Here is a 20,732-nt window from a genome sequence, read left to right as displayed (position 1 = left end):
TGGGCCTGCACTTGGTTGTTTTGTCTGGGTCGGTGCCTTGGCTCTTTTGGTGGGCCCTGTCCACCTTTTGTCAGTGCTGATCTGCTGGGAGCCTCCCCTGGTGTGTTGCAGTAGGTTCTGTGGTTGGTTGTGTCGTTCCTTTGTCTCTTGATTTGGGTGGGGCCTGTTGGGTCTATCCTTGCTTCCCCTCAGCTTTCTAATGGGGTAGTTTTGGGTTATTTTGGTGGTGTGTGACGTGATTCCCTTGTCTGAGGGGGAGTCACTCTCTGTTGTTTCTGCTAATAGGTTGTGGGTGCTGGGTGGTGTTCCTGTCCTTGTGGCCTTCTTGCTGGTTGAGCCACCTTCCAGGCTTTTTGTGCCCTGTGGGCGCTTCTGTTTCTTCTGGGCCCCTTTCTGCTGGATGTTCAGGGGGGGGGGTTGGTTGCTTAAGCCCCTCTGGGGGTTCCCTTGGTGCTTGGCCTCCTTTCTGGCCTTGCCTGGGGGCCGTGTGTTCCTCTTGGTGTGACCCTGGCCTCTTGCGGTGACAGTTTGCCCTGGGGTGGCCTTGTCGCTGTCCTTCTGGTGAGGTCAGTCTCTGGTCCTTTTTTGCTGTGGGTTGTTTGCCCTTTGGGTGGCAGCTCCTTGGTCTGGCTCCGTGTTTTTCTCTTATTGGTCATCCCCTGCTTGGTTTGGGGGTTTTGGCCCTGCTGTTTGGTTGGGAGAGTTGCTGGTTGTGTGCTCCTGCTTGTGTTTTTTCTTGTGGTTCTTCCTTTTACTTCTTTTGGGGTGCTGCTTTTGTTGTGGTGTCCCTGTTGTTCGTGGGAGTTCGGATGGCGGGGTTTTTCTGCTCTGGTATTTTACACTTTGTAAGGAATGGGACGAGGGTTGGAGGGACCGGGAGGTAATGCCCTATTACTTACCGGTAATCTTCATTACTCCTGGTCCCATTGTCCTCGTATCATTCCTTATATCCCTCCCTCCCTCCCTTCCTCCCAGACAGCGAATTCAAGCTTATCTAAAGATGCATTATGTAAAATATTTGCAACACACACACACAGTAACACAATGAATACACCACAAAAAGACTCCACACAGGTTAAGAAATATAGAGAATATTTATCCGAGTAAAACAAGACCATAACTACAAAAAAATAAGTCAGAGATGTATAGAGCGTACTACTCACGTAAAGCCAGGTCGTAAGGCTCTTCCTGAATGGTTGCAGTGCGGGGCTTCATCTCATGATGAGGGAGAGTTTGTTCCAAGTCTTGACCATGATGTGGGAGAAGTATATGCCTCCTGTCTGGGTCTGTGGATGCGGGGATTTCGGCCAAGGCCTGCTCACCGGAGCAGACGTTTCTCTTGGGGACGTAGAAAGAGGTATTGGGGTCCCGTGTTGTGGAGGGCTTTGTAGGTGTGTGTGAGTAGCTTAAAGGTCACTTTTTATTCAATGGGAAGGCAGTGGACGTCTCGTAGGTGCTGGGTGAAGTGGTCTTGTCTTGGGAAGCTGAGGACGAGTCTGGCTGTTGCATCCTGGACAGTCTGGAGTTTGTAGAGTAGAGATTTGTTGATTCCGGTGTAGAGGGCGTTCCGGTAGTCCAGCCTGCTGGTGATGTTTGCATGAGTGTCTGTCTTTCTGGATTCGGGGGCATCCATTAGAAGGTCTTGCGGAGTATGTGGAGGGTGTTGAAGCATGTGGAGGCTACGGTGTTATAGAAGTTGAGTTATTAATTTTTAAAGATTAAGTGCAAAAAACAAGGCTTAGAAGTCACTAGTGGTCAAAAGATTACTTGAGGTCTCTAGGGTCTGGTGTAAATCTAAAGTTAAGGCCGACTACGATTGATGGCAGGCTGACTACAGGACTGACGCAGGGGCACTTGTGATGGAGGAGAAAAGCATAGACGCTGAGGGCAGGATGCATCATTTTCGACCTTCGCTGAAGTTAAGTCAATTCGTCATCATTGAGCCGCGCAGAGCCCTGTCATTGGGCCTTGCAGACTGTAGAACCACTGTCAACGAAAAGCCTCTGTATCAGACTAAAAGGGCAATGTGTCAGTTCAAATTGGCACAAAGGTGACGATGCATCGGTTTTGTAGAAAAACATCTGCATAACCCACTTCTGAGATCCAAAACCTGGAAATGACACCTCAAGTCTGGGTGTGGGACCGCTCTCTCCCCAGCAGCTCCACTGCTGATCCTCCCTGTGCCCATTCTGTGCATCCTTGTCGCTCCTGCCTGTGTTTGCGCTACCCCACTGTTGTTGCTGTACCTCATTAGCATTTTAGTTCATTCCCACTTTTATTGTTGTCATGTTCATTGTTATTGTGCCCTCTCTGTTGTTTTGGTCCTTTTCCATTCCAGCCAGCACCGCTGCCCCCGGGACCCCTAACCCTGACCTCCCCTGCCTCCTTGCTGCAAATCCCTCCCCCGCCTACTTAATGCCCACTGGCACGCTTAAGGCAAGCCCGTCTGCACCTGCCTGTGACCCGACCACTACCCGGGCCAGGAAACCTGGATCTCCAAACATCCATTGCTACGACACCAACACCCTCCTCCCACTCAACTTCGGAAGACACACAGACTGCCAACAGGCCTCACCGAACATGATCCACGGCCAGTTCTCCTGCCTCCGTGGCCATCGGACCTTTACCACTACCCGACCCCCAACACCACCAACACCAGCACCGACGGCACCCTCAGCTGCATCCTCCTCAACGTGCGCTCCGAACACAAACACGCCATGGAAATCTGGAAACTACTCGACTCTCTCTTGCCAGACGTTGTCTTCTTCACAGACACCTGGACCAACGCCGCCTCCTCCCCCGACATCAAAACTGCCCCAAACCCCCGGGAGGAGGCCTCGCCATAGTCCACAAAAACACCCTCTCCGCCTCTCCACCTCCAGTTAAACCTTCCCCTCTGCCGAACACCTGCATTTCCAGATCAAGACCAGCCCTAGGACCACACTCTGTGGGACACTCATCTACAGAAACTCCAGCCCCGGACACCATTCGCCACCGCCATCACTGACTTCATCGCCCCCCACGCGATTGCATCAACAAACTACATACTCATCGGAGACCTCAACATCCAACTGGACAATCCCAGGGACCCCAACTCCACCATCCTTCATGACAACCTCGCCAACATCGGACTCAACCAACTCGTAAACACACCGCCACACTGGGCAGGGCACACCCTCAACCCCTTCTTCACTGCAGCAAATAGTGTCCCCTTCAGCCACACAACACAACAACCTTGGACAGACCACCACTTAGTCCACTTCACCGTCGAGAAACCCAAAGCACCTAAACCAGCCCCATGCCCGCCTCGAAGGAACTGGAGCAAGGTCACCAACGAGCAACTGAAATCCACCCTCTCCTGAGACAACCATTCATGGGCATCTGACGCAAACACCGCAGCCAGAGAACTCCACACGTGGATTTCCAACTGCGCAGACAAGCTCGCCCGCTACGCAACCCCGGCAAACAACGTCCCAGAAAAGCCGCATGGTAAACCACCGACCTCCAAGACGCCAGGTGCACCTGCAGACGCATGGAAAAGAACTGGAGGAATACTAAGACAACCGACAGCTACTCCACTTACATGGATGCCATGAGGGACTACCATGACCAAATCAGAACGACCAAAAGGAACTTCATCCACAACAAAATACTCACCAACTCCAAGGAACTCTTCAACGTCATCCAGGAAGTCACCAACCCACGCGGCGAAGCCGCAGACATCATCCCGTCCCAAGACCTCTGTGACAACCTCAGGACCTTCTTCCACCTCAAGATCAGAACACTCTACGACAACTTCATCGACCACCCACAAGACACTTCAGCCTGCCCCCCACCTCCTCAAGACGCCAGCCAGCCCACCATCTCCAACTGGACACTAATCACGTCCATGGACACTGCCCCGGCCATGAAAGGCATCCCCTCGGGGGCCCCCACCGACCCCTGCCCCTGCACATCTACCACAGAGCCGCAGAGGCCCTACCTTAGTCACCGTGGCCCGGTGGGGAACGTGAACTAGACCCCCTTTCCCCTGTGAGTTTTTGAGGACCTTTAGACTGTCAACATGTATCTATGTATCTATGTATCCCCCACATTAAAACTGTGCACCATATATTTTGAAGAATGAAATCTGGACTCACGTGAAGACACTGCAGGTTTGCTGCACCAATATTTTAGTTGCAGGACCTCACTCGGAGGACTCAAATATCCTGCTCTCTAAGGCTAAGCTCATGAGCTATCTTCCTTTCCTCCATGGCCATCCTCTTCTCTTCTACAACTTGCTCTTTCTCTAAACATGCAACGGCCTTCTCCTTCTCCAGTTTGGAAAAGGCCTATTCCTTTTCAATCTTGGAAAAGGCTGGCTCCCTGTCAATCTGTGCGAGGTCTACTCTCAGCTTTTTCTCCTCACATCTGTCCACCAGCTCCTCTAGGGACAGGCTCTTTGAGGACACACAGCTACGTGCTCTAGATTGGACTACCAGCCCTGGGAGGAAATTGCTCCCCTACCTCCTCAGGCTGCATGACACAACCCTCCATCAGGTTCTTGCTCTCATCCTTCCCTAGACAGAGATCCCTCCTCCTCATCCAACCTAGGTCGCAGGATGAATTAGACAGGAGGGCTCCGAGTGGCTGCGATCGCACAGGCGCCATCTTGCCACCTCACATATCACACACATGTGAGTTACAAATGCCACCTGTATAATCGGAATCATCGTTTGGTCCTAGAGCGCACACCCGCCATATGTGCGCATGTGCTTTCATGTAGCCTCCTCATACGGCCGCTATACGCAGCAATGACTGTCGACCCCCTTCACATGTTACATTATAAATAGGTAACAGGTTTGTTGCACACTAGAATACTCCTTGCTTTAAGTTTAACTGCAAAGAAAGGGAACATGACCAACTTGTGACCCCAAAGCCTTTGTATTATTTATATGGTGGCTGATGTTCATGTGAAGAAACAACACACCGGATTTTACAGGCAAAAAATTCCAATGTGCAAACTCACTGTGGAAATAGGCTGCATTGCAGCCAGGATTAGTTTCCCGGCCCCAGTCTGACCCCCAGCCAAGGCCAGGCAGGAAGCATGTAATTACCTATTTCCTTCTCAGCCTCAATGAAAGTAGTTCCTTGTTCTTCCCTCCGTATATTTCTCCATGTTAGCGACAAGAGTAAGGCCTCCCAAAATAAATGAGTATTGTTAGACTTGGCATCTTTTGGTGTGATTACCCTGAGTTTTTGCTTTCTGCCCTCCCGGTTTTGACTCTATTTTTGCTGGCGTAGTGTTTCTGCACACTTTCACACTACTGATCAGTGGTAAAGTGCAAGTGCTACTGTGGTAAAGTATGTTATGGATTGGTGTTTCCCTGATTGGCTGTTTGGTTTTCTTGTCAGCCCCTAGTAAAGTGCACTGAGTATGCCAGGGCCTGGGAATCAAATGCTATGTGTGGGCCTGCAGCACGGATTGTGCCACCCACGTGAGTAGCCCTTAAAAGGTACCCCAGACTTGCCATTGCAGAGTCTGTGTGCAGTTTGTAAAAGTCATGTCAACTGGGCCCGTGCACACACTGGCCAGTCCATAACCTTCCCTTTTCTTACATGTCAGGCACCCCTAAGGTAGGCCCAAAGTACCCCTGTGGGCAGGGTGCAGTGTATGTGAAAGGTAGGACATGCCCGTGTGTGTGTGGCATGTCCTAATAGTGAATTACAGCCATTTCATTTTTCACTATTGCAAGGCTACCTGTTCTCCTTAGGACAGAATGGGAAGTTTGTTTATATCATCTTATAAACATAACTGGCCCTGGGAACTAGGCGGGAAAATAATATTTAATATGCCTGAACTCAGGATCTAACGATGCATCTTTTAGTAAAGGTGATTTTTACATTCTGTTTGAAAATACCACTTTTCGGAAGTAGGTATTTTCTTGTCCAGTCATCCGGTGTGCCTCTACTGGAATGTGGATTGCCTGTCTGGGTTTTGGTCGACAGATGGCTAGGAAGCAAGGGCGGCTCCCGATAGTCTAGGTAAGTCAGGAAAGGGCTGAATACACCTGGGTTGCGATTGGGGAAGAGGGGGAGATTTCCTAGCACCTCAACGGGCCTGGTCTGCCTCTGACAATGCCGTCTCCACCCCCTGCCGGGAAATTACATCAGAGAAGGCCACACCCTCTGCCAAGAGGAACAAATTATTTTTGGATATAAATACTGGGGCCCTGACTCCTGAACTTGAGAACTCTTTTGGATCAAGAAGACTGCCAAGAAGAAGAGCTGGAGAAGCTGTGTGATTTGCTGTGTTGGCCTGCAGTGGCTGCTTCAGTCTTGGACATTGAAAGGACTGGACTGAACTTTCTGCAATCTACTTTTGTGAGTTTCTCAAAGGGCTTGAGGTAGAGCTTGCCCCCAGTTTAAGAGGTCTCAGGAACAGCAAAAACTTCCAGCTCTTCTGCCCTCTGTGTGATTTATGCTGGGACAGAAGAAAAGCAGCTCGACGACGTCTACGATGCCGCTGCCGACTCGGTGTCCTGAAGGCACCGCAGAGGGCACCGCCGCAATGCCGCACCGCAACCCAGGTCTCACCGGCAACGCCTACTGATGTTGTCAAGGAGCCGCTGCTCTCCACCATGACCTGTGGGCACCACACCCCTCACCCCCTCGCCGAAGCCTGGGCACCGCAGAGAGCACCCCTGCAACGCGACACTGTGACCCTGGTCTCACCCGTGACGCCAGCTGATGCGGCCACCGAGCCGTTGCTCACACAGCGACCTGTGGGCTCCGCAGTGCCTCACTTCACGACGACGCCTTGGCCTCCCCGACGACGCCGCTCCACGCTAAAATCGACGTCGCTGCTTGCACCATGGTTCGGTTCGAGGGCACCACTCATAAAGTTACATGACACACCTCCCTCATCCCGCACCGCAGCCTTGGCCTACTGACGCCAGCACCATCGACTCCCGTTCGTCAGCCGACAACAGTGCTTCAACAACGAGGACGCCGCTGCTTGCACTGTGACCTGCCAGCACAGTGACGAGCACCGCCTTCGCACCGCGATCCTGGTCTCACCGATGAAGTCATCTGACGCCGCCGCCGAGCCGCTGCTCGCAAAGCAACCTGAGGGCACTGTACGCCGCACCGCTGCACTTCGCACCGCAGCACCCGATGCCTGCCGACACCAGTGCTCCTGATCCCAAAAGAAAGGAGCTTGACCTGCAACGCGAGTGACTTCAAGGGCCTCGGTGCCCTGCATCTCTAGCAGGTACTGTCTGCGGGTCTTCCCAACACTCTAGCTGGTCCGCGTAATGCTGCGACCAGCCTGAACTGGTTGGATTTGTTTGCTCACTACGCCGTGATAGCCCCGGCTGTAGCTATCGACATCAAGGAACTGTTTTTAAAGCGTATTTTGATAACTGTAGATTTTTAAGTGCTGTATTTTGTGGATTCTTATCGTTTTTGGTCTTGCATATAAAAATATTGGCTATTTTTCTAAACTGGTGTGATGTCCTTTTGTAGTGCTTACACTGTAATACTGTTGGTTATGTGCAAATGCTTTACACACTGCCGGACTGCTCGCGCCAAGATACCAAGGGGGTGCCAACTAGAGACTCCCATTTCTAACAAGTATTATAAAACCTTATCTGAAACTGGGACTACCCTCTGAAGCTATTTCTTACAGCCAAGATTTATTTCACCCAGAGCTGTAAAAATGTAGTGTTATGAAACCCATGGAAGAGCTTAATTTTTCTCTACTAATGTCCAATTCCAAAAAGCTTCCCTTACACTCGGGATAATGATTTTGGAGTTTATTCTGAGTGGTCTGGCGTGGTTATTTCTGCTTTTTTTTGGTTAATTACTGCGGCACAATTACCATCTTTCCATGATTGTAAAGTTAAAAACAATGAAACAAAGTGTGTTTCTGCTAATAATTTTCACTTGCTGAAAGCAAGTGGGGAATATAAACAGAGTAGTATCTGGAATTCAAGGATTGCATGAGTTAAATATCCTAGTGATTCTGAAACTGGCGTTATTCTCCATTGTGGCCCAAAACCTCGCAATGCCCGATAACTGAGGTGGTGCTAATGACCAGAGTTGGTAACCCTGGACCTGCAACTTCTAGTCAGAGATATAAAAAATGGCAGGTCATCTCTAGAGAAAAACAGGCGTTTCTTCAAGCACGTTTACCCCTTGATGCATATTCACCTATTAATTATTAAGTCTCTCAGTTCATACAGATACAAACAAAATGTGTAAGGGATATAAAAACTTCAACCACTTTTGAAATTCATGTGTTTACATTTGATTCAATGATACCAAATATTTCAGATAGAACAATGCTAATAACTGAAGAAGCATGGCTGACTAACAGCCCAGCTTGGATTGTTAATAGGTAAAAATTCTTCTTTTACGGCAAAAAAAATAGAGGGCACAGCTGTTTAAAATCTATTAACTATGATTGTGCTTTCAGATCGTCACAGCAGTTTTGAGTTGAAGCCGTGGCTCTGCGTTATTATATGCAATTGTATAGAGCGCAGACATGGGCCGGAGGTATCAGAGTGCTTTATGAAAGTAGCTTGATACAAGGGCACAGGAAGTTACTGTTACAATAATTAGTTTCAGACACTATGTCACCGCTGAAAAGGTGAACAGTATCAAACATGCCTGTCACTTTCCTCTTGGCCTAAATAATGCCTTTATAATTGTATTGTAATTGCATGAATATAGCGCTTACTACCTAGGGCGAGACATCACAGGCTTGATATGCAAGTTTAGCTCAGACTGCAGCAACCTGGTTGTCGGAAAGGCAGTTATATCACCCCAGACTGGGCCACGTGTGTTTTATTTCTGTGGAGAGGAGCGCAGCAGAGGGATGAGAGAAATACAGGAAACTAAAAGTGACACCAAGACTTTCAGTCTGAGAAAACAAGGGCAAGCAGCAGGTGGAAGAAGGAAGGAATACATGGGGATAAAACAAAGAGTGAAAGAATCAAAGGGTAAGAGAAATAAAGCAGGACATAATGGCAGAGACAGGGGAGAAAAAGAACGTCTGAAGAGGAAAGGCATAAACAAGAGGTGGAGAAACAAAAAGTATGAGGGAATAGAAGACGCTTTAGCTTTTTCATAATTGAAAGTTTCACAAAGCATCATTAACTCACCATAAACAGATACAACAGGGGTTGCAACAATGCAAGCTTCCTCATGTGTGGTTAAAAAAAGGTTAAGTCATAGAAACAGATTTGGCAATTAATACTGTACAGTTTTTCACATAACCAATTAAAGTTTTTATTAAACAACTGTTATATTTTTATTTTGTTACAAATATGATTATAATACCATCATCGGCTTCATCTCAATTAATTTCATGGAGAAAACATAAAGTACTCTCGAGGTCGGGCTCACATCCCCCCACCAGTGATATGATGGGGAGCCAAGGGCAACTGTCAATTAAGTCAAGGGAGCCAAAGGTCGAAAAAGTTTAGGATCCACTGGTTTATAGGGATGAACACAAATATATAAAAGCCATAATAAATCAGAAAGCATTTTGTGGCTTTCGGAAAATGAAAAATTAAGATTTAGTGTTATTACAACTGTAAAATCAAATTTGAATACAAAACTGGCTTGTAAATTGGCAGAGCACTTTCAGAGGAATTTCCATATTCTACAGCTTTAAAAAAATAAACAAATCCATTGTACATACCCACAAACAACTGACTGCTTAACTGTAGTCGGTAGTGTCCCTCAGCGGATGCTTGCAAAAACATTCTTGGTAGAGTGCCCACTTGAAGAAATGATTCGTTTATATTCCAAACAACTTTAATGTAATGCCACTGATTGTCATTCAGTGGCATAGGTGACTGTACAGATATATTTCTAGGGCCATTTCCAACATCAAAAGAGAACATGACCACTGAAGGAGCTGCAAATTAAAGATACATAGTAAATTAAAACAAGACAGCTAACTGTGGGCTTATATGTGCAATCTGTGTAATATTGTTATTATTCATATGATCATTATAATTATAATTTTTTTTACTGTTATTTCAGGCTAGTAAAAGCAGTTTCTTGTTCATGCTCGAAACAATAATATACGAAAATAAAGCAGTGGCTAAACTGTATTAAATAAACCACTGCTCACACAAAAAAACTAGTTTGACATTGAAGACAATAGTTCCCCCTTCCTTATTCACAATTATAAACATTATGAATTATAAACATAGCAGCTAGAAATAAAAAAGATTTCCAAAAGACAAACTTAGCAATGTTAGCAATATTTTTGTAGGAATAACTTCTGAGAAAAATCTTGAGGATAATGCTCTGAAGAACATATTAAAACTGTTATCAGTTTATCAATGTAATAACAAACACTAAATTAAACAAAAATTACCAGAGTATATACACTTCACAAAAAAATCAAAAACATCTTAAAACTAAATGATGAAAGTGATGCAATAATACTGCACAGAACACAAATTTGAATACTGTAAATCTACCAAAAGTTAGGGTGATTATTTGCAAGCGCGCACACACACACACACACACACACACACACATATATATTTATATATAGATAGATAACTTAAGCACAGATCTCATGGTGGGATCTGATTGGCTGCCAACACTCCAACACTCAACCAATGAAGCGCTGGCAGTCAACTTGGAACCAATATACATGATAGCACCCCATTGAAATGCATTGTAGTGAATGGCAGGGTTTGAGGGTCACAAAAAGGAGAAAGTATAAATGGTGACAACAGATTTATTTTAGTTAGAATATAAATAATTTGGTGATTCTACCACACTAATTTCAGGAGTTGTGGTGTGTTGTAAGGTAACTGTACGCTGTGAAAAAGCCTTCTGCTGGCATTCCATGAATATTGTTTGAGAGAAAACAGTTTTTTCATGATTTTCACACAGACGTTACTGAAGGTCCTCCAAAAGCTAAAATGGGAGCATATGTTCTGTAAACTCACACTATAGGGATTTTCAACATGACTACAGCCCGAACAGCTGAACAGAATTAAATTAGATTTGACATAACGTTATCTTTTGGTTCAGGAAGCGTGCTTTTTGTTATTTAGTGTAAATCTGTTTAGTTAGTTTCTGAGATATGAAAAGAAAAACACATTTTATATCAAAGGAAGTGAACCCTCGGCGGGTCCATGCACAATGGCTCTGTGAATTCACACACCAAAGCAAGGTCCTGATTGGCTGGCTGCAACTTGACAGAAAAGTTACGGCTGCCATTCTATATACTGCAAAATGGTCCCTGGGGCTGAAAATAAAATAAAGGTTTCAGGTTTTTTTTGCCATGCCTGAGATCCACCGATGCGTTCTGGGGCTCAACCCGACCCCCTTGTTAATTCTTGATGGATCCGCAGCATGTGCCGTGGATCAAATATATATATATACATTTTGTTATGCGCCCTGCATCGCAAAAGTGCGATGCAGCACGCGCTACAAAATTCGTTTTATTTATTTACTTGTTTACTTACCTCTAATCATCCATATTCCGGTGTTTACTACCCCCACCCTGCCCCTCCCCCGCTCTGCCTTTCCATCCCACGGAACTCCCTCCACAGGCCGCAACTGACCTGTCTATATCACTCCTTTCTTTAGAGGAGGGCGCCAAGTCTCTGGAAATATGGGCTCTTTCTTTTGCATTGGACAGAGTAGTTTTTCTCCTACCATTTGTTCTAGCTGTAACAAATATTTGGACTTCAAGACCACCTCCTAATTTTGTGAAAAAAGACATAAGGTGGTCCATATATTCCTGTAAATATGTTCACACTCATTAATGAAAATGGAGGGGTGTACATACCTGTAATATATTTTTTACATTTCGGTGAATCTGCAGATTGAGACTAGCGGATTCAGCACGATTACGTGATTGGAATTAAAAAACATAGAGTAGTAGTCCGTCTACATTTACGGACCCGGAAAAGTAACATGGTAGCTAAAAAAATATTTTACAAACATTGTTTAATTACATCAAAAATAACTTCATAAACTTTACAATAAGTATATATGTGATTTGTATATTTTTATACATATATAAACTATACTTATACAAAAAGAATGTCTACTGTTAAAGGAACCTAAATTAAAAATCTAAGCAAATTGCAATACACTTAGTATTAAAAATGAACCTACAAATTAACTAATAAAACTAAACATTAGAGGGAGAAAACACTTTAGAAATGGAATTTGAAAAACCTTTGAAATTCATTGAAAAAAACAAAGGTTACGTGGATGTTTTAGTTAGGCTCAGATTGTACACACACAAAATCATAGAAATTCATCAGTTATATTTACCTGAGCTAACTATAACTAACGCCCTGCAATACACTGCTTATGACCTAACATATTACATCACTCATAACATGGTTAGTAACATCACTGATGACATCTCAAATGACATCACTAATGACATCATCCAGCGTACCCCTCATACACCCATAAAACCAATCATACACCCGCTCATTCATCCATATAGCCACTCACCCACCCATTCACTCATGCATAGAGCCACTCACACAACCACTCACTCATAGACCTACTCACATAGCCATTCACTCAACCATACCCTCCCTGATAGAGCCACTAACTCACTGTTGGAAGGTGGATTATAAGTAGGATTAAGTAAGGTACCTATCAATAAGAAATAAGGCCACCAACACCATATAAGCTCCAGACATGGTCTCAGTAAATTATTCCCTTGCTCAAGCCTTGGTAGCTGGCAATGAGCAGGCAGGCTGAACTTAAGAGCCAGATGTGTGAAGCATTTAAAAATAGCAATACAAAAAGTGAGACATACACAATAACAATCCACAAACAATTTATAAAAATAGGAAATATTTTTATGATTAAAATGACGATAAAGCAGCAAAAATCAAATATAGGAAACTGGAGATATGAATTTTAAACAAATAAAGACTTTCTAGTGCTTAAAAGATATATCGCCAACTTGGGACGTCAAGGTTTGAGGCTAACAGCGATGGAGCCCTGGTCAGATACACTAAAGCAGGAGGCATCAGTCAAAATGTTATCTTCGCACTATTTTCCCTTAACCTCAAGCGGGCCTCTCCAACAAGACATATTTGCAGTGGCTTCATAAGCTTGGTTCAGTGGGAGCATCCAGTCAACTCCAGGAAGTCTTGAGCTCTGGAGCTTTCAGCAGGATATCCCTGAAATCCAGGCCAGGTCGCAGTGTAAGATTGTCGACTTGACTCTCGACGTTGGGTCGGTCACCTAATGGAGCTTTTTCCAAAAGTTGCTCCAAATTTCTCCAAACCTTTGGTAATTCTTCCTGAATCCAAGGTACCAGAGTGTCTGAGTTGCTCCTCGAAAGATGGGACTGCAGTTCCCACAAGGCCCCTGACCAAATCCTTAAAACTTCACTGATGCACTCCAGCCTGGGGAGTTCTTGGGGGAGATGATGCAGCGAAGCTCTGTTAACTTTTTACTTTCAGGGTGTCCACTCCTTAATCCTTTTTGAAGGAAGGCAAAGTCCTCAAGGCTGTAGTTTCAAGTGTGCAGCAGATACAGTTTTTCAGAGTGAAGCCTTTGGGGTGCAGATCAGTGTTTCAGCTCTCACAATGTATCCAATGTTGTGGGGTGAAAAGCAGGGGGCACCCCTAACTAATGGGGTTCAAGGTGCCACTGTAAAGCATGACAGCATCCTTCAAAGTGTAGCCTATTCTTGCCCTAAAAAGCACTGCACTTTAAATTTCAAGGTGGAGAGTATCTCATTGGCAATAAGAGGTGGCTAAGCCAATCTAATAGATACACTCATTTCCCTTAACATCCTCTTTACAATCCTCCTGCAAATTCCATTCTCAGAGCTGCCATCTGGCTTGGGAGTACAAGGAAATCGGGTAGGCCTGGCTGGCATTCCTTAATGCCCTGCCCAATTTAAAGCCCAGTTTGATTAATCCAGCCACTGTACGCATCTGGTCACATCAGCTGCAGAGCTCCCCCATCAGATAACCTCTGTCTGTGTGTAGGCCATTTATCACCTTATCAAAGCAGTTTGGCTCAGCCTGTTAAGGGTTGCCAATCAGGAGAGGCTGCTAGAAGATTGGAAATTGCCTCTCAGAAGAGAAAGTTCTATAACTTCTTTTTTGCATTAGTTATTATAAATTCAGCAGTGGCGACGTTGTTGAATGTATCAATAGCAATCATTTAAGTCCTTAAACTCCTGTCAATAGATACACTGCATTACAGTATTCCCAGGTTAACTGATGGAGATTAAAGGCTACAATGGGGGAAAACATGATTGGTAGTTTTTCCCTCACCAGGGTATATTAAACATATTTTAAAAAGCCCTTGCTTCTTTTTGCATGGCACCATGCCATTGGAGCACCTAGGGTAGACCTTCGGGATGACTTATATGTAAAACATATGGTAGCTGGATACTTTGGACGTAACTTTAAATCCAAAGATAAATTTGCATGTAAGTGCCTCAAAGCTGCTGGGCCTCTAAACCTACAAGCCCTACCAAATACTAGGGACTTACATGTAGGTTGTCGGAGCCAATTGCAATTACACCTAACTACAATATACATTTTTAATCAGGCCGCTGGACCTGAGCCAGGCTAGCAGAGCCCAGGATACAGTCAGAGTCTGTTACCACCAGTATCAATCAAACAATGGGGGTGATCAGGAAAAAAGGATGACTTTCTCACATTCAACCATACAGCTACTCACAAACCCACGTTTTCACTCATACAGCCACTCATACAACCACTATCCCACCCATACAGCTTCTCAACAGAGACACTCACTCACCCTTACCACCACTCACACACCCACTCGCATACCCCACACAGCCACTTGCATTCACCTTCACACATCCAAACATGCACTCACAAGTCCACACACTCACCCATACAGCCACTCACACACTCACTCTCCAATGCAACCACTCACACATCCACTCAGTTAACCAAACACCCATTCAAACAGCCACCCACTCACCCATCCAGCCACTTACACACCCAGTCACTCACCCATACAGTCATGCACACAGCCACTCAGTCACCCATACAACCACTCACACAGCCAGTCACTCACAAATACAGCCAGTCACACAGCCACTCACCCATACAACTACTAACACACCCATATATTCACTGATACAGCTACTCACAGACCCATATTTTCACCCATACAGTCACTCACATACAGATACAGCTACTCACAAACCCACTCACACAAGGATGCACACAGTCACTCACATTATACATGTTAAAAATAATATTAATCGTTAGTAGTACACAAAGTATAATACTTTCACTTGTGTTGAACCTTAGTATATATGTTTAACACTCAAACTATTAGAGAACACTCACAGTCACTGTATGATATCATCAGGGATGTTATTTGAGATGTTATCAGTGATGTCACTGACCATATCAAGAGTGATGCAATATGTGATGTCATAAGCTGTGCATTGCAGGTGTTAGCTATAGTTAGCTCAGGTAACTGTACCTGCTCCTTTCTATGATTGTGTGGATGTATAAACTGAGCCTAACTAGGACGTCCCTATAACCTTTGGTTTGGTTTTTTCAGTGAATATACGTGTGTATGTGTGTGCGTGTGTGCGTGTGTGTGTGTGTGTGTGTGTGTGTGTGTGTGTATATATATATATATATATATATATATATATACTGCAAGGCTTACCTTCAACAAGACGAAAAGACGAGGAAGACCCAAATTTAGTGCAAGTTTTTTTAACCATTTATTTCTGTGCTTGCCATATCGTCACGATGCGTTTCGGCAGATCCCTGCCTTGATCACATGACAACAGTATCGTGAGATACACCTCCATTTAAAGTGATAGTGCAACAATAGGCATAGAAGAAATACCGTCAGTATTTTCTCATTTTACATTTTTGTATAATACATGATCCAAAAATCTGACAGCATTTCTAAATTAGATAGCAATTGTAAAATACATAATACAAAATTTGTTATATTTTTAAATAATGGTTTAAAGTGACATCCGTGCTTAAATATATATGCAAAAAAGGCAGCAGAGTATTCTAGGTAGTTCCCAAGTTTAGGGAGCTACACTACAATCTGCTCACATCACATTTCTGTTTTTTAAGCAACGTTTTTAAGCACAGGATTAGCAGTGTATATGTAGTCAGAATGTATATCAGACTGACAAAATAAAAAGAGGATATGACCAACACTAGCCAGAGCAAAACAATAAAAGTAGGTGTGTGGTAGTGTTAAATGGTCTGGAAGCATTTATATGAAGAAAACCAGACACTGTAACCTAGATGCAAATGAATTCAGTGCAAGTGATATTGATCTACTCAAAATAATCGTGTTCAGTATCAACAACTGTTGTGCACGTGTACTCTTATTGGCATTACCATATTCTCTAACTCATGTTTGTTATGTAAATTAAAACCCTTCAGCTTATGTTGCTCCACAATATCTTTTGCGTTACCTCCAGTTCAGGTCAGTGTGGTGAAGTTTTTGAGTGTGACTGCAAGTAAATGTATCTGCATCACTACAGAGGACATAGCCATTGAAAATGGCCATGTCAGTGATGCACTATGAGCTCTGGCTACCAGTCCGCTCTAAAGGAAGTAATGTTTCAGCACTGCAGATAGCACTGAACACCAATCAACCATTTCTGTAATAGGAATTGTTTTCAATTTAAGCACAGTATGCATATTTTGAATCTGAGACTAAGTTTTTATTTTTCCAATCTATGTTGCAGCACAGTTACAGTGTTACTGCAAGTCTTTTCACAATGTCCACTTTATTGTCACTTTGATGTTGAATGAAGAGGAACACAACAGGACATTAGATATTGAGGGACATTATATATTTTCATTTAATTAAAAGCATGCATGATAAAAGTCACCCAAAAAGAGTCAATAGTAAAATCACAATAATAAACAGTATTGCAATGAATTGATCTAAGCGATACATGCAAAACCATTACTGGAAGAAATCAATCTTTTTTTGCGACATTGCCATAAAACATTTTCTCTATCTTGTTAGACATATCCTGCTGTTTACTAATATTATTGCCTGGCACTCTCAATGCGTTAATTTCTTGGATCATGTGTTTGCTATTTGTGAGAAACTTTACTTCCCCTTCTGAGAAGTCAGCCATAGAAGGTGAGGTGTTGTGCAGTCTTCACCTCATTCCTAATGCAGCCCTGTCCTTTTAAGTGGGTATCCCACAATTCCCTCACAGTCAGACTCTCATTTGTGAAACCAGAAGGAAAATGCTTAGCATTCCCAACACATTCGGAGGACTGTAGGGAAGGTCCAATCACAGTGTTAGCCTGAAGCCATGCACAGGATGAAGTATGTGCATACATGTAAGAGCACTCATCAAGGTACACCCAAGTCATTTTGAGCAACTGATCATTTCTTTGTGAGTTAAAAGCCACAAAAATGAGTAAGAAGGAAGCCTTTAGGTCTGAATCTAAGCTATAGGCACAAACTGCCCATCGTGTGGTATGCAGTCACCCAAGCAAAGCCCACAAGGATGTCTCCGCAACAAAGGCAGACATTTGACAGGCTGTTACAGGGGAATCTTGATTTACATTCAGTACTAGCTATAGACTTTTTTGTTAAATGCTCAGGAGAAACCACATTTGATTTTTACTTTCAACATACTGTGTCTCAGAAGATTATTTTTTATCACACCTAAATGCACTGGAATGCATATATATCTGGACTTGCAATTCAGACTACTTTAATTTTTAATGAACTCAGGATCAAAAACTGGTGACCTATGGTAATGCCTTGGTTATTAATTTAGGATCATCGTAAATCATTGTCTTAATTTTCTTTGCCTTAATCCTTGCAGATATTACCTGCTTGCAAAGCTAACATTGAGATCTTGGCATACTGATTTGTAGTCAACTAACAACGTAAGCGGGAGGGACTTTGGGTCTTATTACAAATTTGGTGGTCTTAGGCTGGGACCCAGAAAGACCGTCAAGGCTGTGGTGAGCCCGCCTGCCAGATTTCGAGTACAATATTCGCTGGGTGGGTGGGCGGGCTGAGGTGACAGCACTGAATGCTCGTACTTGTACGTTGTAGCATGCACCATATTGTGCATGCCACACAGTGCACGCACAACAATGCACATGTGGGTGGGCATTTCATGTGCCCCCTACATCCACTCCCATGGGCAGATTTGACCAGGGGCCATGATTGATGCCCTCCCTTGCCCTTCAGCCAGCATTTTCATGGCAGGACACCACCATGAAAAGGCTTGACGAAGGGCAAGTCGTAATATGGATCGGCATAACCTCCATTTCTCCTCATTTCCAACACCTGGCTGGCAGTGTTGTAGCGGGCTGCTGACACAACCACTGCACTCTTAATACAGCAGGCGGACAGCAGCAGCGTGGACTGCCACCGCCGTAATCGTGATAAGGCACTTGGTGAAGACGGGGTGATTTGTGAATAACTATATTGCTTGTGGTTTCGCAGCCTAGCCAAATTCCTGTCTCCAATATGCAAATGCACCTCTGAGTAAGACGAGGCAATATAGGGCCCGAAGTGACAGAGGTTATAGAATAAGGACTTTCAGTTTTCATTTACACTTCTGGCCAAAAGGCCTACTGTGAACGAATACGTCAATAAAAATGTACGACCTATGGGTAGAAATATTCAGTGACATAATACAAAAAAACTGAAAATGGAGACGAAAATCATCAAAGATGTTTAAGGGTAAATGGTTTGGGGAGATGTGTAGACTAACGAGATTAGTGGAAGTTAATCATTAAATGTGCCACTAGTTTCCCTATCCTTCCTGCAAGCTGCAACTACTCATGTAGTTGATTTAGTACATTCAAATTTGTTTAGGATAGTATTCCTAGTAGAATACATTCATGTTTTATAAATAGCAAAGCTGGAGTATATTAGGCGATGAAACAATTCCATGCAAGTAAAAAAAGTAGCTCATTTGGCATGGATTGCTTTTCAAAGTAATACATGATGAATCTATGATTTTCTATGATTTCCGAATGCCACAAGTAGGGACTTTAATCGATACATTCATTATGTCCGCGGATTTGATTTTACAGCAATGTAGGTCATTCACCCATATTCCGTAGTGCAATCATAAAGGAAAACCACGAATTGATCAAACATTTGCTGATTCTTCAAAAGGTTAAAAAGAAAATATATGCTCTAACTTCATTTGGCTGAAAGACAGAAAACTGCTAATAAGTCGAACCCATTTATCACGAAATGGACACAATGCGACATCATTTAGCTCTATTGAAAGAATTATTTCCGAAACAGGAATGCTGCTGTTGAATTTGTTGACTTGAGATCCCCACAGCGTGTTTGCATTCATAAAGGGTTTCAATGTTTTTACTGATGGCACTTATGAAAATGAATGCAAAACTGTTTCAGTCTGTTCGTACATAAAATAATCTCGTTCTTTGAGCAGCTACCGAACGAGCAAGGATGAGTGGTTTTTCTATACTCCCCCTTCAAATCCAATACAAAACACTTGCATTTACATCTGGCATGTACTTCTGCAACAATGGGAGTCAATTACGCCACAACACTATCTCCTGCAAAATAAAACATATGACTTAGTTAAGTTCTCTACTTAAAACGCAGCAAAAGGTTTAGTTTTTATAAAATAATTAAATATTTTTAAATTAGACTTTTGTGTTAATATTGAATGAGTGAACTAATGGGTGGTTGGTTATATATATCTCACTGCTACTCAATGAGGGTCACGGGGTTGGGCATAAGAGATCAGATGTAGAGAACGGACAGGGAGAGGGAATTATAGTTTAAATAAATAGGGTTCGAGATTTTTTTTTTTTAAACTGCCTCATTTGTATAGATCTTAGTTGAAGTGGCATCTGACTCCAGCTCTTCATTGCAAGAACCACAAAGGAGGCCCCCCGTCGTTTTCTTCTAAAATGGGGGATAGATGTCAGCTGTGCATTAATCGAATAGAGCGCCCTTTCTGGACGGTACTCCAGAGACCTCATTAAAATATCTGGGCCCTGTATGGTGAAAGGCTTGGTGAGCTATCATTAAGGCCTTAAACATGATTCTCTTACAGACTGACAGCCAATGTAGCTGCTCCCAAAATTGGGACACCGAAGAACGTTTAGGCAACTTGAACAGAAGGTGGATAGCCGTTTTCTGTATCACTTGCAGGCATTGTACTAAACAGTCCGGAATTCCAAGGTACAATACACTGACATAATCCAGCCTAGAAAGAATCAGCCCCCTCGCCACTGTTGTTTGTGCATCACCCTGAAGAAAGTCCAGGAATTTCTTGAGCATTCTTAAAATCCAGAAGCAGGATTTCACCACCGCCACAATCTGGGCTTTGAAGGAGAGCTGAGTATCTAGCCGTATACCCACATTTTTTGCCACCTCCGTCAGAGGGGGTGGCGGGGTGTTCCTGGTAACCCAGGATCCCGTCTAAACCGGCAAGGGGTCGGAACCAAAGTACAAGATTTCGGTTTTGTCTGGATTGCATTGTAAGCGATTCATTCTGAGCCAATCCATCACTGCTTCCATAGAGAGTGTAAACATTTAATTTGCCAAAGCTGAATCCCCTTCTTACGTAAGCAGTAGCTGCGTTTCATCAGCACATGATATAATCTTAATGCCAAATGACACGACTAAGATTGCTAGCGGGGTCATATAGGCATTAAAAAGAGCGGGGCTCAGAGATGAGCCCTGTGGTACCCCCCATTTTAATGGTTTCACCCAAGGGA

At 43.9% G+C, this 20,732-nt stretch overlaps 1 protein-coding gene across 1 annotated transcript in view; it reads right to left on the bottom strand.

Annotated features, from left to right (window-relative positions):
* The window catches only part of LOC144824265 (contactin-associated protein-like 5), a 1,259,345-nt gene that overhangs the window by 176,838 nt on the left and 1,061,775 nt on the right, over positions 1-20,732 (bottom strand). The window contains exon 17 of the mRNA XM_078683400.1: positions 9,689-9,907. Within this exon, the coding sequence (XP_078539526.1) occupies positions 9,689-9,907 (219 nt within the window). The remainder of the gene's footprint in view (positions 1-9,688; positions 9,908-20,732) is intronic.

The sequence above is a fragment of the Lissotriton helveticus genome, chromosome 3_1, assembly GCF_964261635.1.
Source record: "Lissotriton helveticus chromosome 3_1, aLisHel1.1, whole genome shotgun sequence".
In the NCBI taxonomy this organism is placed as follows: domain Eukaryota; kingdom Metazoa; phylum Chordata; class Amphibia; order Caudata; family Salamandridae; genus Lissotriton; species Lissotriton helveticus.
This window is presented reverse-complemented; position numbering and strand designations above follow the sequence as displayed.